General features: G+C 50.6%; 3 protein-coding genes across 3 annotated transcripts; 1 reads left to right on the forward strand and 2 right to left on the reverse strand.

Moving 5' to 3' along the window:
• Window positions 1–2376: 2376 nt before the first annotated feature.
• MIND_00591900 (uncharacterized protein) lies at window positions 2377–2925 on the reverse strand (the record flags this gene model as incomplete). Its single annotated transcript, XM_037362677.1, has 2 exons — window positions 2618–2925; window positions 2377–2569 (listed from the first exon to the last, which is right to left on the reverse strand). Exons 1-2 carry the CDS (start codon window positions 2731–2733, stop codon window positions 2377–2379), a joined length of 309 nt encoding a protein of 102 aa, XP_037220598.1. The 5' UTR covers window positions 2734–2925.
• A 6983-nt stretch (window positions 2926–9908) lies between these two features.
• On the forward strand, window positions 9909–10600 carry MIND_00592000 (uncharacterized protein; the record flags this gene model as incomplete). The annotated part of the gene is made up of 2 exons (XM_037362678.1): window positions 9909–10467; window positions 10512–10600. 2 exons carry the CDS (start codon window positions 9909–9911, stop codon window positions 10598–10600), a joined length of 648 nt encoding a protein of 215 aa, XP_037220599.1.
• A 480-nt stretch (window positions 10601–11080) lies between these two features.
• Window positions 11081–12945, reverse strand: MIND_00592100 (Protein kinase domain-containing protein; the record flags this gene model as incomplete). Its single annotated transcript, XM_037362679.1, has 7 exons — window positions 11081–11623; window positions 11672–12053; window positions 12103–12168; window positions 12216–12275; window positions 12319–12452; window positions 12503–12778; window positions 12835–12945. 7 exons carry the CDS (start codon window positions 12943–12945, stop codon window positions 11081–11083), a joined length of 1572 nt encoding a protein of 523 aa, XP_037220600.1.
• Between the last annotated feature and the right edge of the window lie 993 nt (window positions 12946–13938).

Consider the following 13938-nt stretch of genomic DNA (forward strand, 5'->3'; position numbering starts at 1 on the left):
TACTTACTCTATACTGTCTCCGTGGTCAGTGCTCGCTGTCTGACAGTTTTCTGCTCGAAACCAACATATAGAGTGTATTATGATCGTGACGGGGAACTGCGCGTATGCATGTGCTATGTTTGGAACACGGAGCCGTCACGCACGGTCAACCGCGTTGAATACCAAGGGACAAACAAATCATACCAGCTGAGCCGGTCACCTGGCCAGAGCTCGAGACTTTCTCTCTCAGCGCCGTGAGCAATGGTCAAGGCCGAGACGGCATAGCCATACAGATATTCTGGTTTAGGCACACGACCACTAGGAACTGAATTCAAAAAGTATGGGCTGCCAGGTCGTCTTCGGCAACATTGGCAGCAAGCCGGAAGGACAGAGCAAGAGAAGAACTGAAACAATGAGCCGGAGATGCCCGTGTCTCCCTCCGCGGTTACTCTTCCCTGGTGACAGAGTTGAGAGGCATCGAGGTATGCATATCGGTGGACTCGTGACGCATACGAGTTCCCAATGTCGACGCAATGTAAAGCAGTCCTGGTGATTATGAACCACTTGGCCTAAGCCTAGCTTAGCCCTGGTCGTGGGAGACGGATCTACCGCAACGGGCACGAGACACACGGAATCAAAATCCATTGTAGGCTCCTATGTTTAGGTATGCGGTAGTCATGCGGCCGTCCGCGATCCTTGAGAGTTTTTGGGAACGACCGTGGGCGTTTTTCCTTTAAAGGCGGTTGGGTTGCCTTGGACGCGCCAACTGAAAGATAGCGAGAAGGGGGGAATCAGGAAAGGAAGACAGTCGCGAAAGGGAGTCAATTGGGAAGGAGAGAAAGAGGGTGTCGATATCCAAGCCGTTCTGGTAGATTGAGCGACGATGAGAGCCCCCCCAATTTCGCTTTTTCGCACTTTATTTGACGTAGCACCGTACGGAAATTAGGCTTTAGGGGAGTTGAATCTGTGTATTCAGAATCTTGGTAACTGTAGCCAATGCCGAAGACTGGAAATAGAAAGTGTGGCATTACTCCAAGTCTGTTTACGTCGCCCGGGTTGGAGTCGCACTGCAGATCGAGGAAAAAGCGTTATCCATTGAGGTTACATAATGTAACCCCGTCGCAGGACGCATCATGGCTGGCCATGCGTTTATTTGCTAGATATGATTTCCAATCAAGCCATTGTCGTGGGGTTATATGAAAGCTTTGTAATAGCGATAGTGGACGGAAGATGGGAGATTATTGCCAGGACGAAGCCCTACCCCATACTACTATGTTTTCCCCGCACCATAATAGAGTAGCCAGACGGGCCAAAAGTTGGCAACTGGCATGTCGTTATATTTGTTAACTCCGCGCGATGCTTGCAGGCAACGAGCAACAGGCCAACAGTCATTCAGGGCCTCAGGTAACGCTGCTCGTGCGGCGAACGTGCGAGTTGGGCCATGCTTTCAGATTGAATCAAGTCAGCGCAGACCATAAGTAGATTCCGCAGTCAACCCAGTCATTGCCATTCGGAGCCCCCCGATTACACAGGGTTATTGGAACATCGCGGAACGACTCCAACGGCGAAAGGTCTCTGGAAAATCGACACGGCGATCCGCAATTCGACAAGGTACTAGCAGCGAGTCTAGCGAATATGGCATGGAACAGGGAAGGGTAAACATTTGGAAACCGAAGATGACGAAGGGACTGGTATCTCCGTTGTCGACGAAGAATGCGATTGTGAGAGGAGTACCAGTAGATTAGGCTGATATGATTCAGATGGTCATATTCCGACAGTGCCTTTTTTCAGGTGCGGCTCATCCGTTGTCGGCGACGCGGCAAGACGCGAGAAGTTTCAGATACCCGCTGAGCGATGACGGCAGTAAGTATGCGGCAGTACAGGTCGTATTTGCGCGCCAAGTGAGAGGGAAGGGGTAACGAGTCGACGAAAAATGGGTCCAAAATTTAAAATGGTGCGAGGGCAATGATCCATATTGTAAACTCGATATAAAGCTGTCGATAGCAAGCGGAGGGAGTCGACCAAGCTCAAAGTTCTAGCTGTATCTTCGTCCCTTCCAGAGTTTTTTGCACCCGAACCTTCATCCGCGGACCGCTGACCATGGGAGAAAGGCAATAATGCCAATATAAACGGAGACGGAGGCGGAATCACCAGTTGGCAGATTGCCCCGACCAAAGCGTAGGCAGCATAAGCTTGGACCGCCCAGCGCTCGTATAGACAGCTCGAATCGGCTTCAGCCTGTTGAGGGGCCGAGTTGTTGCTATCGCTCTTGTTTCGACCCCTGTTGGATGTTTCGATGACGCTTGCGCCACCGAAAAATATGGCAAATGGCAATCATCGCTGCATGAATGTCTGAATGAATGAAAAAGGTTGGTCCTCGGCAGTGGGTTGACCTGACTAAACGGGGAGTACAAGAGTCAAGGACTGTCGTGGTAGATTGGTATGAAAGGTTACCATGCCAAAGAAAGAAAAAGCACGAGCAAAAGCTACGACCGCGATCTGGCCGTGTTTTTCGAGAGAAACATTGACGATTGAGAGGGAAAAACTGAATGAGACCGGAAAGGGACAAGCATGGCTTGATGTGCCTTTGCTGCGAAAAAGACATGAGCATGGGAGCGCGGAGGCGGAGGAGTCGTACTGTGTTGAGATCTGCCAGTCGGTGGGTATACAAAGATGCTTGACAAGCAGCCAACAGTTTGCCAACAGTCCGTCGGTCGATTTGAGCTCGTCATGGGGCGCATCGAAAGGAGACATGGGAAGCGTGGGTCGGTAGTCACGCGCCCACGATTGGCGGGCTTTTGAGGCAACGGGTAAACCGGCTAACTTGGTCGGGCGAGTCAGCCCAACAGCGGCCGATTCGTGGGCGTGTTCTCTCGTGTGCGCCAGATGTCCATGGGCAAAAGAAAAGTATCTGGTAGTAGTATGACGACGAGGGCAACAAGTTGCTCGGAAATAAGCTTTGATGTCAGTGAGCGGGGGCGGCCACGAGTTTTGTTACCTCAGCAGAGAACAACCGCATCATCAAAACAGAATATTTTTTTTGGATTTTTTACGAGATTCAAACGATCGAGATTGCAGCTCGTGTGTGCGTGACGTGACCCGTTTCGTCTCGGCAAGCAGTATTTATGCGAGTTGACCTGTCCACCTTGAAATTACCCTCCCCCGGCGAGCTGTCCGCCTTCTAATCCATTCTCTACCTCGTCATTGTCGTTCTCTTTCTCGCCGCTATCATGTCTTCGCGCTCCCAAGCCTCTATCACCGCTTTCCCCTCCGTTTCCAACTCGCTCTCTGGTCTGCCCAGAGTAACGAGCATGTCGAACGTTTCCCTACACCACAACATGAATGCGCAATACGCTCATGACAGCCAGAAAAAGGTTCGTCTTTCAATTTGCTCTTATCTTGACCTCCCGCTGACATTGCTGCTTACAGCTACAACAGGCATTGGGCAAGCCATCACAAAGCCACACACCAACAATGTCTGGCCCGCCCTCACCCTACGCCCCAGCAACAGCACCGATAATGATGCGTGCTCCAGTGAGTAGTCGTCCGGTCCTGGACCGTCCTCAGGGCTCATTGAACTAATCAATGTTGCAGCCAAAATCGAAATGAGGACTTGTACCCTCACTGTTTCGAACCCATAGACGTCTCTCCAACTCGCCTGGACCTCGTAGACTATCTATCTACGCCACCGGCTGGCCAGCCTTCAAAACCCCTGCACTCCTCCTCCAACCCGCCTGTACATATTGACACCCTTGCCGCGCATCATCGTCTTGCACTCGCTTTCGTTCAACTGCTATCGATCCCTCCAAGCATCACACCCTCATAGACATCATCTAACTATTCTACCATCCACCTTGCATCGCTCCTCCATGGCATATAAAGCACCTTTCTCTTCGGGCTTCATGATCATAATCTTCTTTCGGGTTTTGTGTTTCTAGTACTTACCAACCACTGTATGTCTACTGCACATCGTATCGCTATCTCACACGCACAAATTCAATTCTCCAATCCAATCCGGCAAGCGGTCAGGAACTCTAACTATTCTCAGCAAGGGCAGAAACCCTCGAGATGGCCGCGCACGAAGGCCCTCCTGTCCACTCTTGGGTAAAAGAAGTACTCAAATCGGGATTTCCATGGGCCAAATGAAAAAGAAGCCGCGGCCTGAAGGCACTCAGGAAAAGATTAGATGCAATCTTGTGCGAAGCCCTCTTTCATCGTCATTATTCATTTCCCGTTAGGCCGACGTCGAAATGAATGAAAGCCAACGAATGAGTTCATTGGACTTCTCTTCTAACTCACGAGTCGGTATTGGTAAAGGGCGGCTTGCAAAGCCTTACTGGTTACCGCGAGACTTTTCCCAGCGCATCCGTTCCGAGACACCGAGAAGAACACGTCTTAACGTGTGGTTTTCCCATCGCCATCTGGCGCACCTGCCTGCAGGCATATCTACTGGCACAAGGCACTTATCATAACGTCTTTTGACGCGTCTTTCGCTCCAGATGGTAAGAAAGCTGCCTCAGCGACGAGTGAGCCTCATAGTAGTGATACGGATATTTCGATTTTCCACACTGCGCGACTGTGAATTTGCCTCCGATGAAGGTCCCGTTGTTTTGAGCAGGGGGCCATGACGACCTCCAATTGACCGTGATTTTGCATCCGCTGCCTCTGACGATCGGACTTGCGCCATTTCTACTTGCGAGTGGCAAATCTAAATACCCCTTCAAGTTCAATCTCAGCGACTGTTACCAAAACGAAATGCTACGGAGGAAGGCCCAGTAACCAGTCGGCCGGGGTTGCGGAATGGGCTCGGATGCGCCATCTTCATGGGATGTCTTCTCGTTCGCTTTGTTGAGTTGCCGCTTATACAGTTGCAGATGTCGACGTCAACGGAGAGGCAAGCCAATTGAAGTTTTCCGGGTTGTCCATACTTCGCTGCAGAGAACACCGTTCAAATTCCAGCTCAATTCTAACTGGTCACTGGCATACTATCTACTCTGGCTGACGAGCTAAATTCCGCCGCTCACCACCTCCGCTCCGTGAACTGGACTGAATGGTCGAATGATGATCTTTGGGTACGCGTCTTGCAAGTCGCACTGGATTGGTCATCCAACTGTTAGGAGCGCTCGGCAAACAGGAAAAAGAACAGAGCCAATGCTTGCGCCGCCTTGCGGTCAGGCGCGCCATGTTTCGTCGTCAACGCGTCAAACTTTGCAAATTTTTTCTGTGCGTAAAACCGCAGGTGCCTGATTGAACGTCATTCCAACGGATGTAAAATATGACAAAGCTGACAAAGTTATTCTTGAAGCAAGCGCCAGCGTCGGTAGATACTTATGTAACAGCTACGTCCAAAGCCTCTCTTTTTCTTGCGCACGCGCTCTCCGGCCGCCAGAGCCTGATAGGCAAGACTTGTGCTAAGGACCACAACTGATTTTTTTTGAAATTATTTTCCCCCCTCTTGATCCAACTTGCACCCTCATCATCGTCCGCGTCGGGGATCACGTCACTATGTACGCCGACGCCGACGCGTCCTTTCGGGAATTGCGCCCATCCTTCCTGATCCGCATGATTGCAGATCAGAGGCCACATGATTTGTGATCGTTGATCATGCGTCACCGCGTGACAAGTCGCGTTCTTCCCAGGCTACGCCGGGCCGCGGAAGATATCTGTCGCCGCCTGGATTCTGGTGCGTCTCAAGACAAAGTAGGACCAAGTGCGTTTGGGGGTGAGTACTCGCTCGGCGGTCGAATCTCGACTCTCAACATCTCGGTACTTGTTCCAGCCCCTCTCCATTTCGAGCCCTGGAATGCGGAAAATGCCAGCGCTTTCTTTGTTCTACAGCGCGGTGGACAGCAGGAATCATTGTATCGAAGGCGAAGCCTGCACTAGAGAGACTTCTGAGTCTTCTAGATCGCCGGCGATTGACACGGTCTATAAAAGAAGCTAGAGACAACAAACCATGCCTGGATGGGACATCCCGGCCACTTGGACAATGAAGCCCGGTGCTCGTCAAAGAAGGGCCCTCGTCCTTAGTTTCGAGGTTGAAACAGCCTCTAGTAGATGGCATCAATCAGTACCATCGTTATCTTCCCCCTATCTTATCGCACCAAATTTACTCAGCCACCTCCGAGTCTGAGTCTCACTCTCACCGATTGCGCGCTTCTGGAGTACACACTGATCCCCGTCGACTGCTTGTCAAAAAGGCTTTTCTTCTTCGACGCGTTCCGTTACTCGTACAACCTTTATGCTTTGTGTGCCCACTGCCCAAGGGTTTCGGTGCGCGGGCGCCGTCCTCCCGGAATAATCACAATTCATTGTTACTGGCCGGTTTTCTCGTTTCTTTCATGCTTTTATGAATGGTGCTGCCGGATTGAGCGATTCCACCCATTATCTCCGTCTTCACCTCACCGCCTCCGCGCCTCAGGGCCCATCACGCATTCTCCGAGTTGTCGAAATTTCGGTCGGACGACGGGACGGCCAGAGATAGCTCGAACGTGTGCTCGTGCTGACAAACTTGTACACTTCTCGCGCCCCCGAGGCAGCTAAAAGTAAACAGCGGAACCATTGGGTATGAATACAATGCGATCTGAAGTCCAGAAGCCGTGGCGGTCCATGTTAGGTACTGCAGTTGACTCAAGTCCGCGGAGTCAGGCTTAACGACAGTCACCGAGAGACAATTCGTGCCATATATATCGGCACCGACAACGGCAAGCCATAGCTTTTTTCAGTACACGCTCGGAGCCAGGGAGAAGAACTCGAATGTCGATAAGCATGCCTCTAGCGGAGAGACTTTAGTGAGGCTAGTTGGAGCTTGATGTCTCGCAGAGTCTTGGAACCAGAATGGTGCTGGAATGGACCATTATTATGTGCTGTTATCGGTCTAAATTTTGGAGACTCGGAGGCCCTTCCTAGTCGAGCTCTATATGACCCGATATCTGCCGTAGATTGGGATAATTCAGTACCGGCTCAAAGTTTGAGTAAGATAGCAATAGAGGCGCAGGAAAAAGCAAAGAAGTGACTAAGCAACCATTGATGAGGTCGGATCGGTCCGAGCCGGGATATCGATAAGATAAGATGGTAGAGATAATCTAATAAAATGTCGGTCGTCTCGGTGCCAAAAAAGCCATTGACTTACGACTCGTCTGATTTAAACAGTTCTAAGTCCCCACATGAGCTTTGCTGTAGTGGTCATTTATCAGAAATGGGCTGCCCAATCATGTCATATTGAAACGGCTGCTGCAGCGAAGACGACTGGAGGGAATTCAATGCGATGTCACAGTAAATTTGAAAGCTGACCATGCACATAACTTAAATTATATTCTCTAGTCCGCGGAGTCGCGACTCGCATGCGCTAGTATTCAAGTTACCAGATAATCTGTTCAAGTTGACGATCGAGTTTCGGGCCAGAATGCCACCCGCGGAGGCTAGAGTACTTCTTGTCCACGTGGAGCTTGGAAGCAGTGCTAGTGGGAGGTTGTCGGCAAGTGCCCGTACGGCGTCTGAATAACCGAGTCCCCGTCCAAGTCGACCTCAGTTGGCCCAGGCCGTTAGAAAGAATAGGCAGGAATATCTTCAATCTAGGCGCACAGCAAGGTTTCAGAACATGCTTAGCTAGACAGGTTGCTTACATCCACAGAACGCTGGCAGCCGTCGACGTTCGAGTTGAAGCCTCAAATCCGTTGACATGGTGCCTTGGTCCGACCTACAGGAGAGTTGCTCATCGTCCGCCGCTTGAGAACTTGGATTCTGCGCCTATATACCGGTTTGTCAGATATACGATAATGGCTTGTTCATATCAACAGACCACGGGAGTTGTGACATTTCGCAATCTGCAGGTGCTTGGCTCGAATTAATGGGCGTTTGCTCCCAGACTGATCCCATACATCCGTATCGCACACACGCCAAGGGCTATTTGAAGCGTTTTGTAGCATCCGCGTCCTCGATTTCCGGTTATTGGGAGTCCGGAGACTCGCTCCGCTGCCCGTGAAGGGAAGTTGATTGGCGATGATGCTACGAGTGGATCGCTGTCCAAGTCGGACATCGGCCGTTGGATGAAACCAAGCCGGCCAGTCTACAGCAACCACTTATCGCTATCTTGCGTGCGGCTTGCCAGTGCGACTCGGAGAATCCCATCACTCGATTGGTCTGGGATGAACATGAGAGTGAATACCTGATGAAATTGAAGAAGCCATAAAGGCATGCGGACAGAGTCTAGGGCACGAAAACAACCCTAGAAACTCGCACTATCGCTGCAAGACCAGCCGAGGTCGAGTGGCAAGCCTCTCCATAGCTGTCGACGTCACCAGCGAGATTAATCGAGCATTCGCGTATCGTGGGCCATGTCTTTCTTCACCCAGAGACTTGGATCGTCAGCCCGTGGAGCACAATATCAGAGCTTGAGAGTGGCCGATGGCCCGACCACTTGCAAGAGTGCATAAAATGTTCCGTGCCGCCGTCGGGGAGGCGGGGATTTGATGGTGATGATGCGAGTCTCGCCAACGCTCGCCCCGGCCTACACTCTGGAAGGACATGGTGGGTGGAGCAAGCCAGAGGATAGGCGCAAAAATCAAGCGACAAAGTTTCGAGCTGATACCAAAATCAGACATGACATGGGATTTGGGAAATCAGCCATCACCAATGCCTACCCAAGTTGAAAAAGAAAAAGCCATCCTCTGTTTAATCACGGCGAGAAAGAGCCATGGGAGACACGAAGATGATCCACACGATACGTAGAAACGAGGGCTTTACGATGAGAACCCTTGGTTTCAATAATCAGCCCAAGTTCGAGGGTTTATATCGAGGGGACAAGATTATCCAAGTATCCTCCAAGTCTCCCTCCCGCCGTCGGGGACCCAGATAGGGGGCGTGGCAAGTTTACGGGCGCGAAGTCGATGCGAACGCAACTCTGGCCCCGGCTTGCTGAATCTGGATGATATTCAGCAGGGAACAGCCCGTTGGAGAAAGGTTGGCATCGACCACGAGTCCGGGCGCAATATATTGTCTGTCTGTGCAGAGCGTGAGGATGTCGGCCTACAGCATGGAGGTAAGGACGACGAACCAGGAATAGACACAGCATTGCTGTGTATCCCCGAAATTCTGGCGGACATGCAGTTGTGGCGAGGTATAAGGCCTACAAGTTGCTCGTAGCGTTGCGTTGTGTGGGCGTCGCAGGAGCGTTGTCCATGATACTGGGAAATGGCGCCGAGCTAAATACGACTCGACAAAGTGGGGATTACCAGTTTTTGCTCGGACCAGACCTTTTCGAGAAAGCCAGTTGCACACTAAATCAGAGGTCAGATAGGACAACGGCCGGTGTGAATTGCATACGGCCAACTCCAAGTGGTTGATAACTTCGAACTTGAGAGAGGTGACTATACCGTCACAGTCAATTTCTCTTTTCCGCATGCCGCATTTTGGTTCAAAGTGTGGCAATGACACGCAAGACGGCCATTTCGTCGAGGACTGTTGGATTCATTCAAGCTGACGGGAACTACAAGCAATGAAAGGGAGATACGTGCATATTCTGCTGAGCCCATTGCAAGCCATCAAGCCCATTGCAAGCCATCAAGTATGATAATGGTGCCAGTGAATGACAATACCCTTTGACAGCTGTTGGCAAAATTATAGGCCACCTCGAATTTTCGTCACTCAAGGATTGACGGGTGATTTGCCCCAATCTGGCTATGCGCTCCACAAATCCATTTGCTGGCAAGCAGCCGAGTGTGGAGAATGTATGGTGGTCACCAGTGACATCTCAAGCTTGGGTGGCCTATGATTTTGCCAACAGCTGGAATTCGACTGGTATAATCAGCCTTTTCAGCCCCTGAAAAGAGTCAAAGCTTGTCGCCAATCCGCAATGCGTCCTTTGTTCTATTCTATGTTCTATATAAACCGCGCAGTTGACGTCGCTCGACCAACTCGAACCACTGGATATGGACGACAAATTCGGACTTCAATACCCCTTCATCAAGGTATACGCTGGCCGTTACCACTACAATCCTTCATGCACTCTCTCGTTGTCAACCTTCGAAATGTCCTCCCACGATTTCTCCTCATCCCGACGCCGAAGAAAAAGAAACACGTATTCTCCACGTACTTTCTCGTCATGCGAGAGTGTCTTCGATATACTAAACGAGACAGCGCCACCGGATCCACTTTGGCAGTTCCCTCCTTCGGAAGATGTACTTGCTGAGCGCTTTTCGTGGGGCATAGACGGTCACGGGACTGTCGATCCGGCAGACGCATGCGCATATGAGCCATATCTTGCTTCTGGAGATAATGAAGACCTTTTTTACGACGGGACCTCCGATTCTGAGGTTACATCGTCCGCTGCTGGCTTGGTGGATGACGACAGGGAGGGGCAGGACTACTGCTTGGCAGCCGCAGAACAGAGCTATTTTGCGGATGAATTATTTGGCGACGTTTATTCTGTAGAGGATACCTTCAGCTTTATGGACGAGGAGTGGCCATCGCTTAAGACCTCCGAATTCGGTAACGAACACCGGCCCATCACTCCGTTTCTTGACCAGCAACAGACAGCGTTACACAAGTCGAAAATAAACTCCCGCAAGGCCTCGAAATCAGCAACTGGACGGACCCGAGCCCGCAGAACAACCAAAGCTAGGCAAAACTCACTTGCGCCACGTGAACGAACCTCTACTGTCGCGTGGCGCATGCAGAGCCAAAAACCAATATCTTATTCAGCTGTCCTCGAAGCGATAGCGAACGGCGCTCGACTTCCGCCAAACGCAACTCTTATTCCCCCTGACCTGCGTCACCTTCTGCTTCTGGGCTGCACCATCATCCGTATTCGTATTCGTGGTCTGCCCAACCATCAAACTCGTTTAGCATGCCAGGTTTCCTCTTGCCCGCAATTCGGTGTTCCCCAACGATTGACTGACATGCACCGGCATATGGGAACCCACTATCCTTGCGGCTCGGGTTGTCAAGTAGGGCAAATCCGCCACGTCTCCGCTCCACGAAACCGGACTGTAAGTTGCCCATGATTTGGGCGGGAGATTGAGTGTAGCAATGTCACAGGGTATCTCTTCGCTTCGACCAACTTTTGTACATGTATTACTGTAGTGTCTTTGGTTTGCAATCATCACTGTCGTAGAGTCAACTTCCTTAACATTTCCCCCCAACCTTGACCCTCAGTCGATGGACCGGACATGTCAAATGACCCGGGCATGGGCAAATCGTCGTCTTCGCCCGGCTTCGCATGTGGATGTGGTTTAGGTTTTGGCTTGACATCTTCCTCTCCGTCTATGCCTTCCGGTTCTTCGGTCATTTCTTGTTCGTTTTCAGTTGCTGGGGGCGGCGGTGTGACTGAAACGTGTTTATTGTCCGCCTCCCCTCCGCCAGGACTCAATCCGGGTTGTGTAGTTGCTGGGGTTAGGCCGGGACTCAATCCACCGCTTGATTTACCATTCTCCTCTTCTTCGTCATCATCGTCGTCATCACTGACAGCCGCCCAACCACTTTGCTTCTTCTTTTCCCGTTCACGCTGGGCCAACAAGCCACTGTTAAGTCGGCTTAAAGCACGAGCACTTGCGATGGCAGATCGCCAGCGAGCACGAGGGTCGAAATTCTCCCGCAGACCAGCACCAAGATCGTGTTCCGTCGAAGGGTCATGGGTTGTCAACCACTAGATACAATTAGAAAGACAACTCGATCCCACAATAGGACTACGAACTGTATCATTTAGAGCTTCTGCTGCTGTTGGTCTCTCGGAAGGGTTTGGATTGAGCAATCGTTTCACAAAAGCTTTGCCTGAAGTCTTGGGTTGGACAAATCCACTTGGAAGGTCAACAACATGCACACCTTCGTCCGAGACATTCTTCCAATACTTGGTATGAAATTCGATTTTGGCAGCGATAGTCTCCTTCATGAGCGCCTCGGGGTTTTCTGCTCGGAAAGGCGTATAACCGCAGAGTAGGACGTAGGTGATGACACCTGTTCCCCAAACATCTACGGCCTTCCCGTGGCCTTGTTTGGTGAGGACTTCAGGAGCGACGTAACCTGGGCTTCCCGCTAACGACAACAGTTGTTCGTCCGAAGCATGGAGGTGCTTTGCGCTAATGGTGTTGATCAGACAAGTACTTCGGGGCCGGGACTGACACCGACATCCCGAAATCGGCTATAACAATGTCGCTTTGAGCATCCTTTGTACGGTAGAGGATATTTTCAGGTCTGGAAATGGGTTAAAGACGCCCGAAACCGACCGAAAAGAAGCTTACTTGAGGTCTCGATGAACAATGTCATGGTCGTGCAAGTACTGGACACCAGATAATATCGATCTAAAGGTGTTACAAAGGGTCAAGAGGGAATTGCTCGACTTACTTGACCACATTTACAGCGTCTTTTTCCGTGAACTTGCCCTTCTCCTGGATGCGATAAAATAACTCTCCACCGACAGCTAGCTCGAACGATAGGTAGTATTTTGTGCGCGATTCGAACCATTCGTAGAATTTGACCTGCCAGCGATGTGTCAACAAGGAGACAAGGAAAGGAAAGCATCACACACGATATTCGGGTGATCGAGTCCTTTAAGCACCTCCATCTCCCCCCAAACGCTAGCTTCATTGCCTTTTACTTTCTTTTTCGGAATGAGCTTAAGTGCCACCTCTTTCTTTATCGCGCTTGTAGAAGTAGCGGACGGTGATGGCGATCGAGAGCGCGAAGGCTTGGAAATGTTTGAGTTCGCCCTCGATAGTCGAGACGAAGAGTCTGATTCGATACCAGCTGATGCCCCATGTTCAGCCAGAGCCGCCTGTTCTTGCGGCACATGCCAGGTTGCGTGCTACATTTCTTCATGAATGGAACGGGAATGGACTCCAAATATGAGGAGCTACTAACGACGACTTTGCCAAAAGTTCCGTTGCCCAAGACATCATGGACTTCGTAATGCTTCTTCTTGTAAAAGCTCGCTGGTTGGGGAAGGAGGGCATCCTTGATTGAGAGGTGCATGGTGGTCAGGTAGGATGGCCAGGTCGGGGTTAGGACGAACCAATGGGAGCCAGAAGTCGCGTAAGGATATATTGGGGAAGCAAATGCTGTGCGTGTCAGTGACGTCACATTGCTTATGCAGTCCGGCCGCCCGGGCGGCCCGGCCCCCAACGATAACGACGACCGCAGCTCACGGTTTGAATTCGAATAGGTCTGAACATAAACCATAAGTCTGAAGCTATACTACAGTAAGAAGGGACTGGTTCTTTTTTAAGTCTTAAATTGGGATTTACTTTACTGCTTGCTTAGAACCAGAAACAGACTCCGAGAGACTACTTTCAGGATCGAATATCTGTTACATAGGTGATATGTGGGTCCATTTTCCTTTGTCGGTTGAGCTACTGACTCGAGTAATCGAACATCAGAGAATCTAGTCTTGGGCCCTTGGCCTGGACTACGGTTCAACTTTTGTTCAAATCAAAACTGAAGAAAGTTGAACTAGACGCGTGACCGAGAAGCGCGTCCTGCTTTGCCTTGCGCACTTTTTGGAATCTCCACTTCATTGTTCATTTTTTTGCGCACCTACAATCGTGACAAGGTCTGTTATGATCTCATCAGTCACGTTCTGACTTGCCTTCTCCCGCTAATTTGCGAGCATGCCTTTACCAGCAGAGACAATAACATTGAATTTTGCCCCACAAAATGGTAAGAAAATTAGTTCTGCAATGCATCCCGTCTCATCTGGTCCATAAGATCGTTTCCAGCGTTACCCGATTACTCATCCACGCGGGAAAGCTCTTGCTTCTGCGTTTCGCGCCATCGAGGTATCTCGTTTCAATTTGTGACGCCTCTCGAGCAATCACTCACAATTCCTTGTTTAGTCACTTTTAAGCAAGAAAGAGGGTATGCTCAGATCCGAGTCTTTCCTCACTGCTCAGTAGACTTTTGACGTGTCACATCTACAGGTTCTCTGAGCTTCTCCTATGGGAGGAAATGGTTGAAAGATACAGACTC

This window comes from Mycena indigotica (genome assembly GCF_014461135.1).
Source record: "Mycena indigotica strain 171206Taipei chromosome Unknown Mind.scaff0005, whole genome shotgun sequence".
Classification (NCBI taxonomy): Eukaryota; Fungi; Basidiomycota; class Agaricomycetes; order Agaricales; family Mycenaceae; genus Mycena; species Mycena indigotica.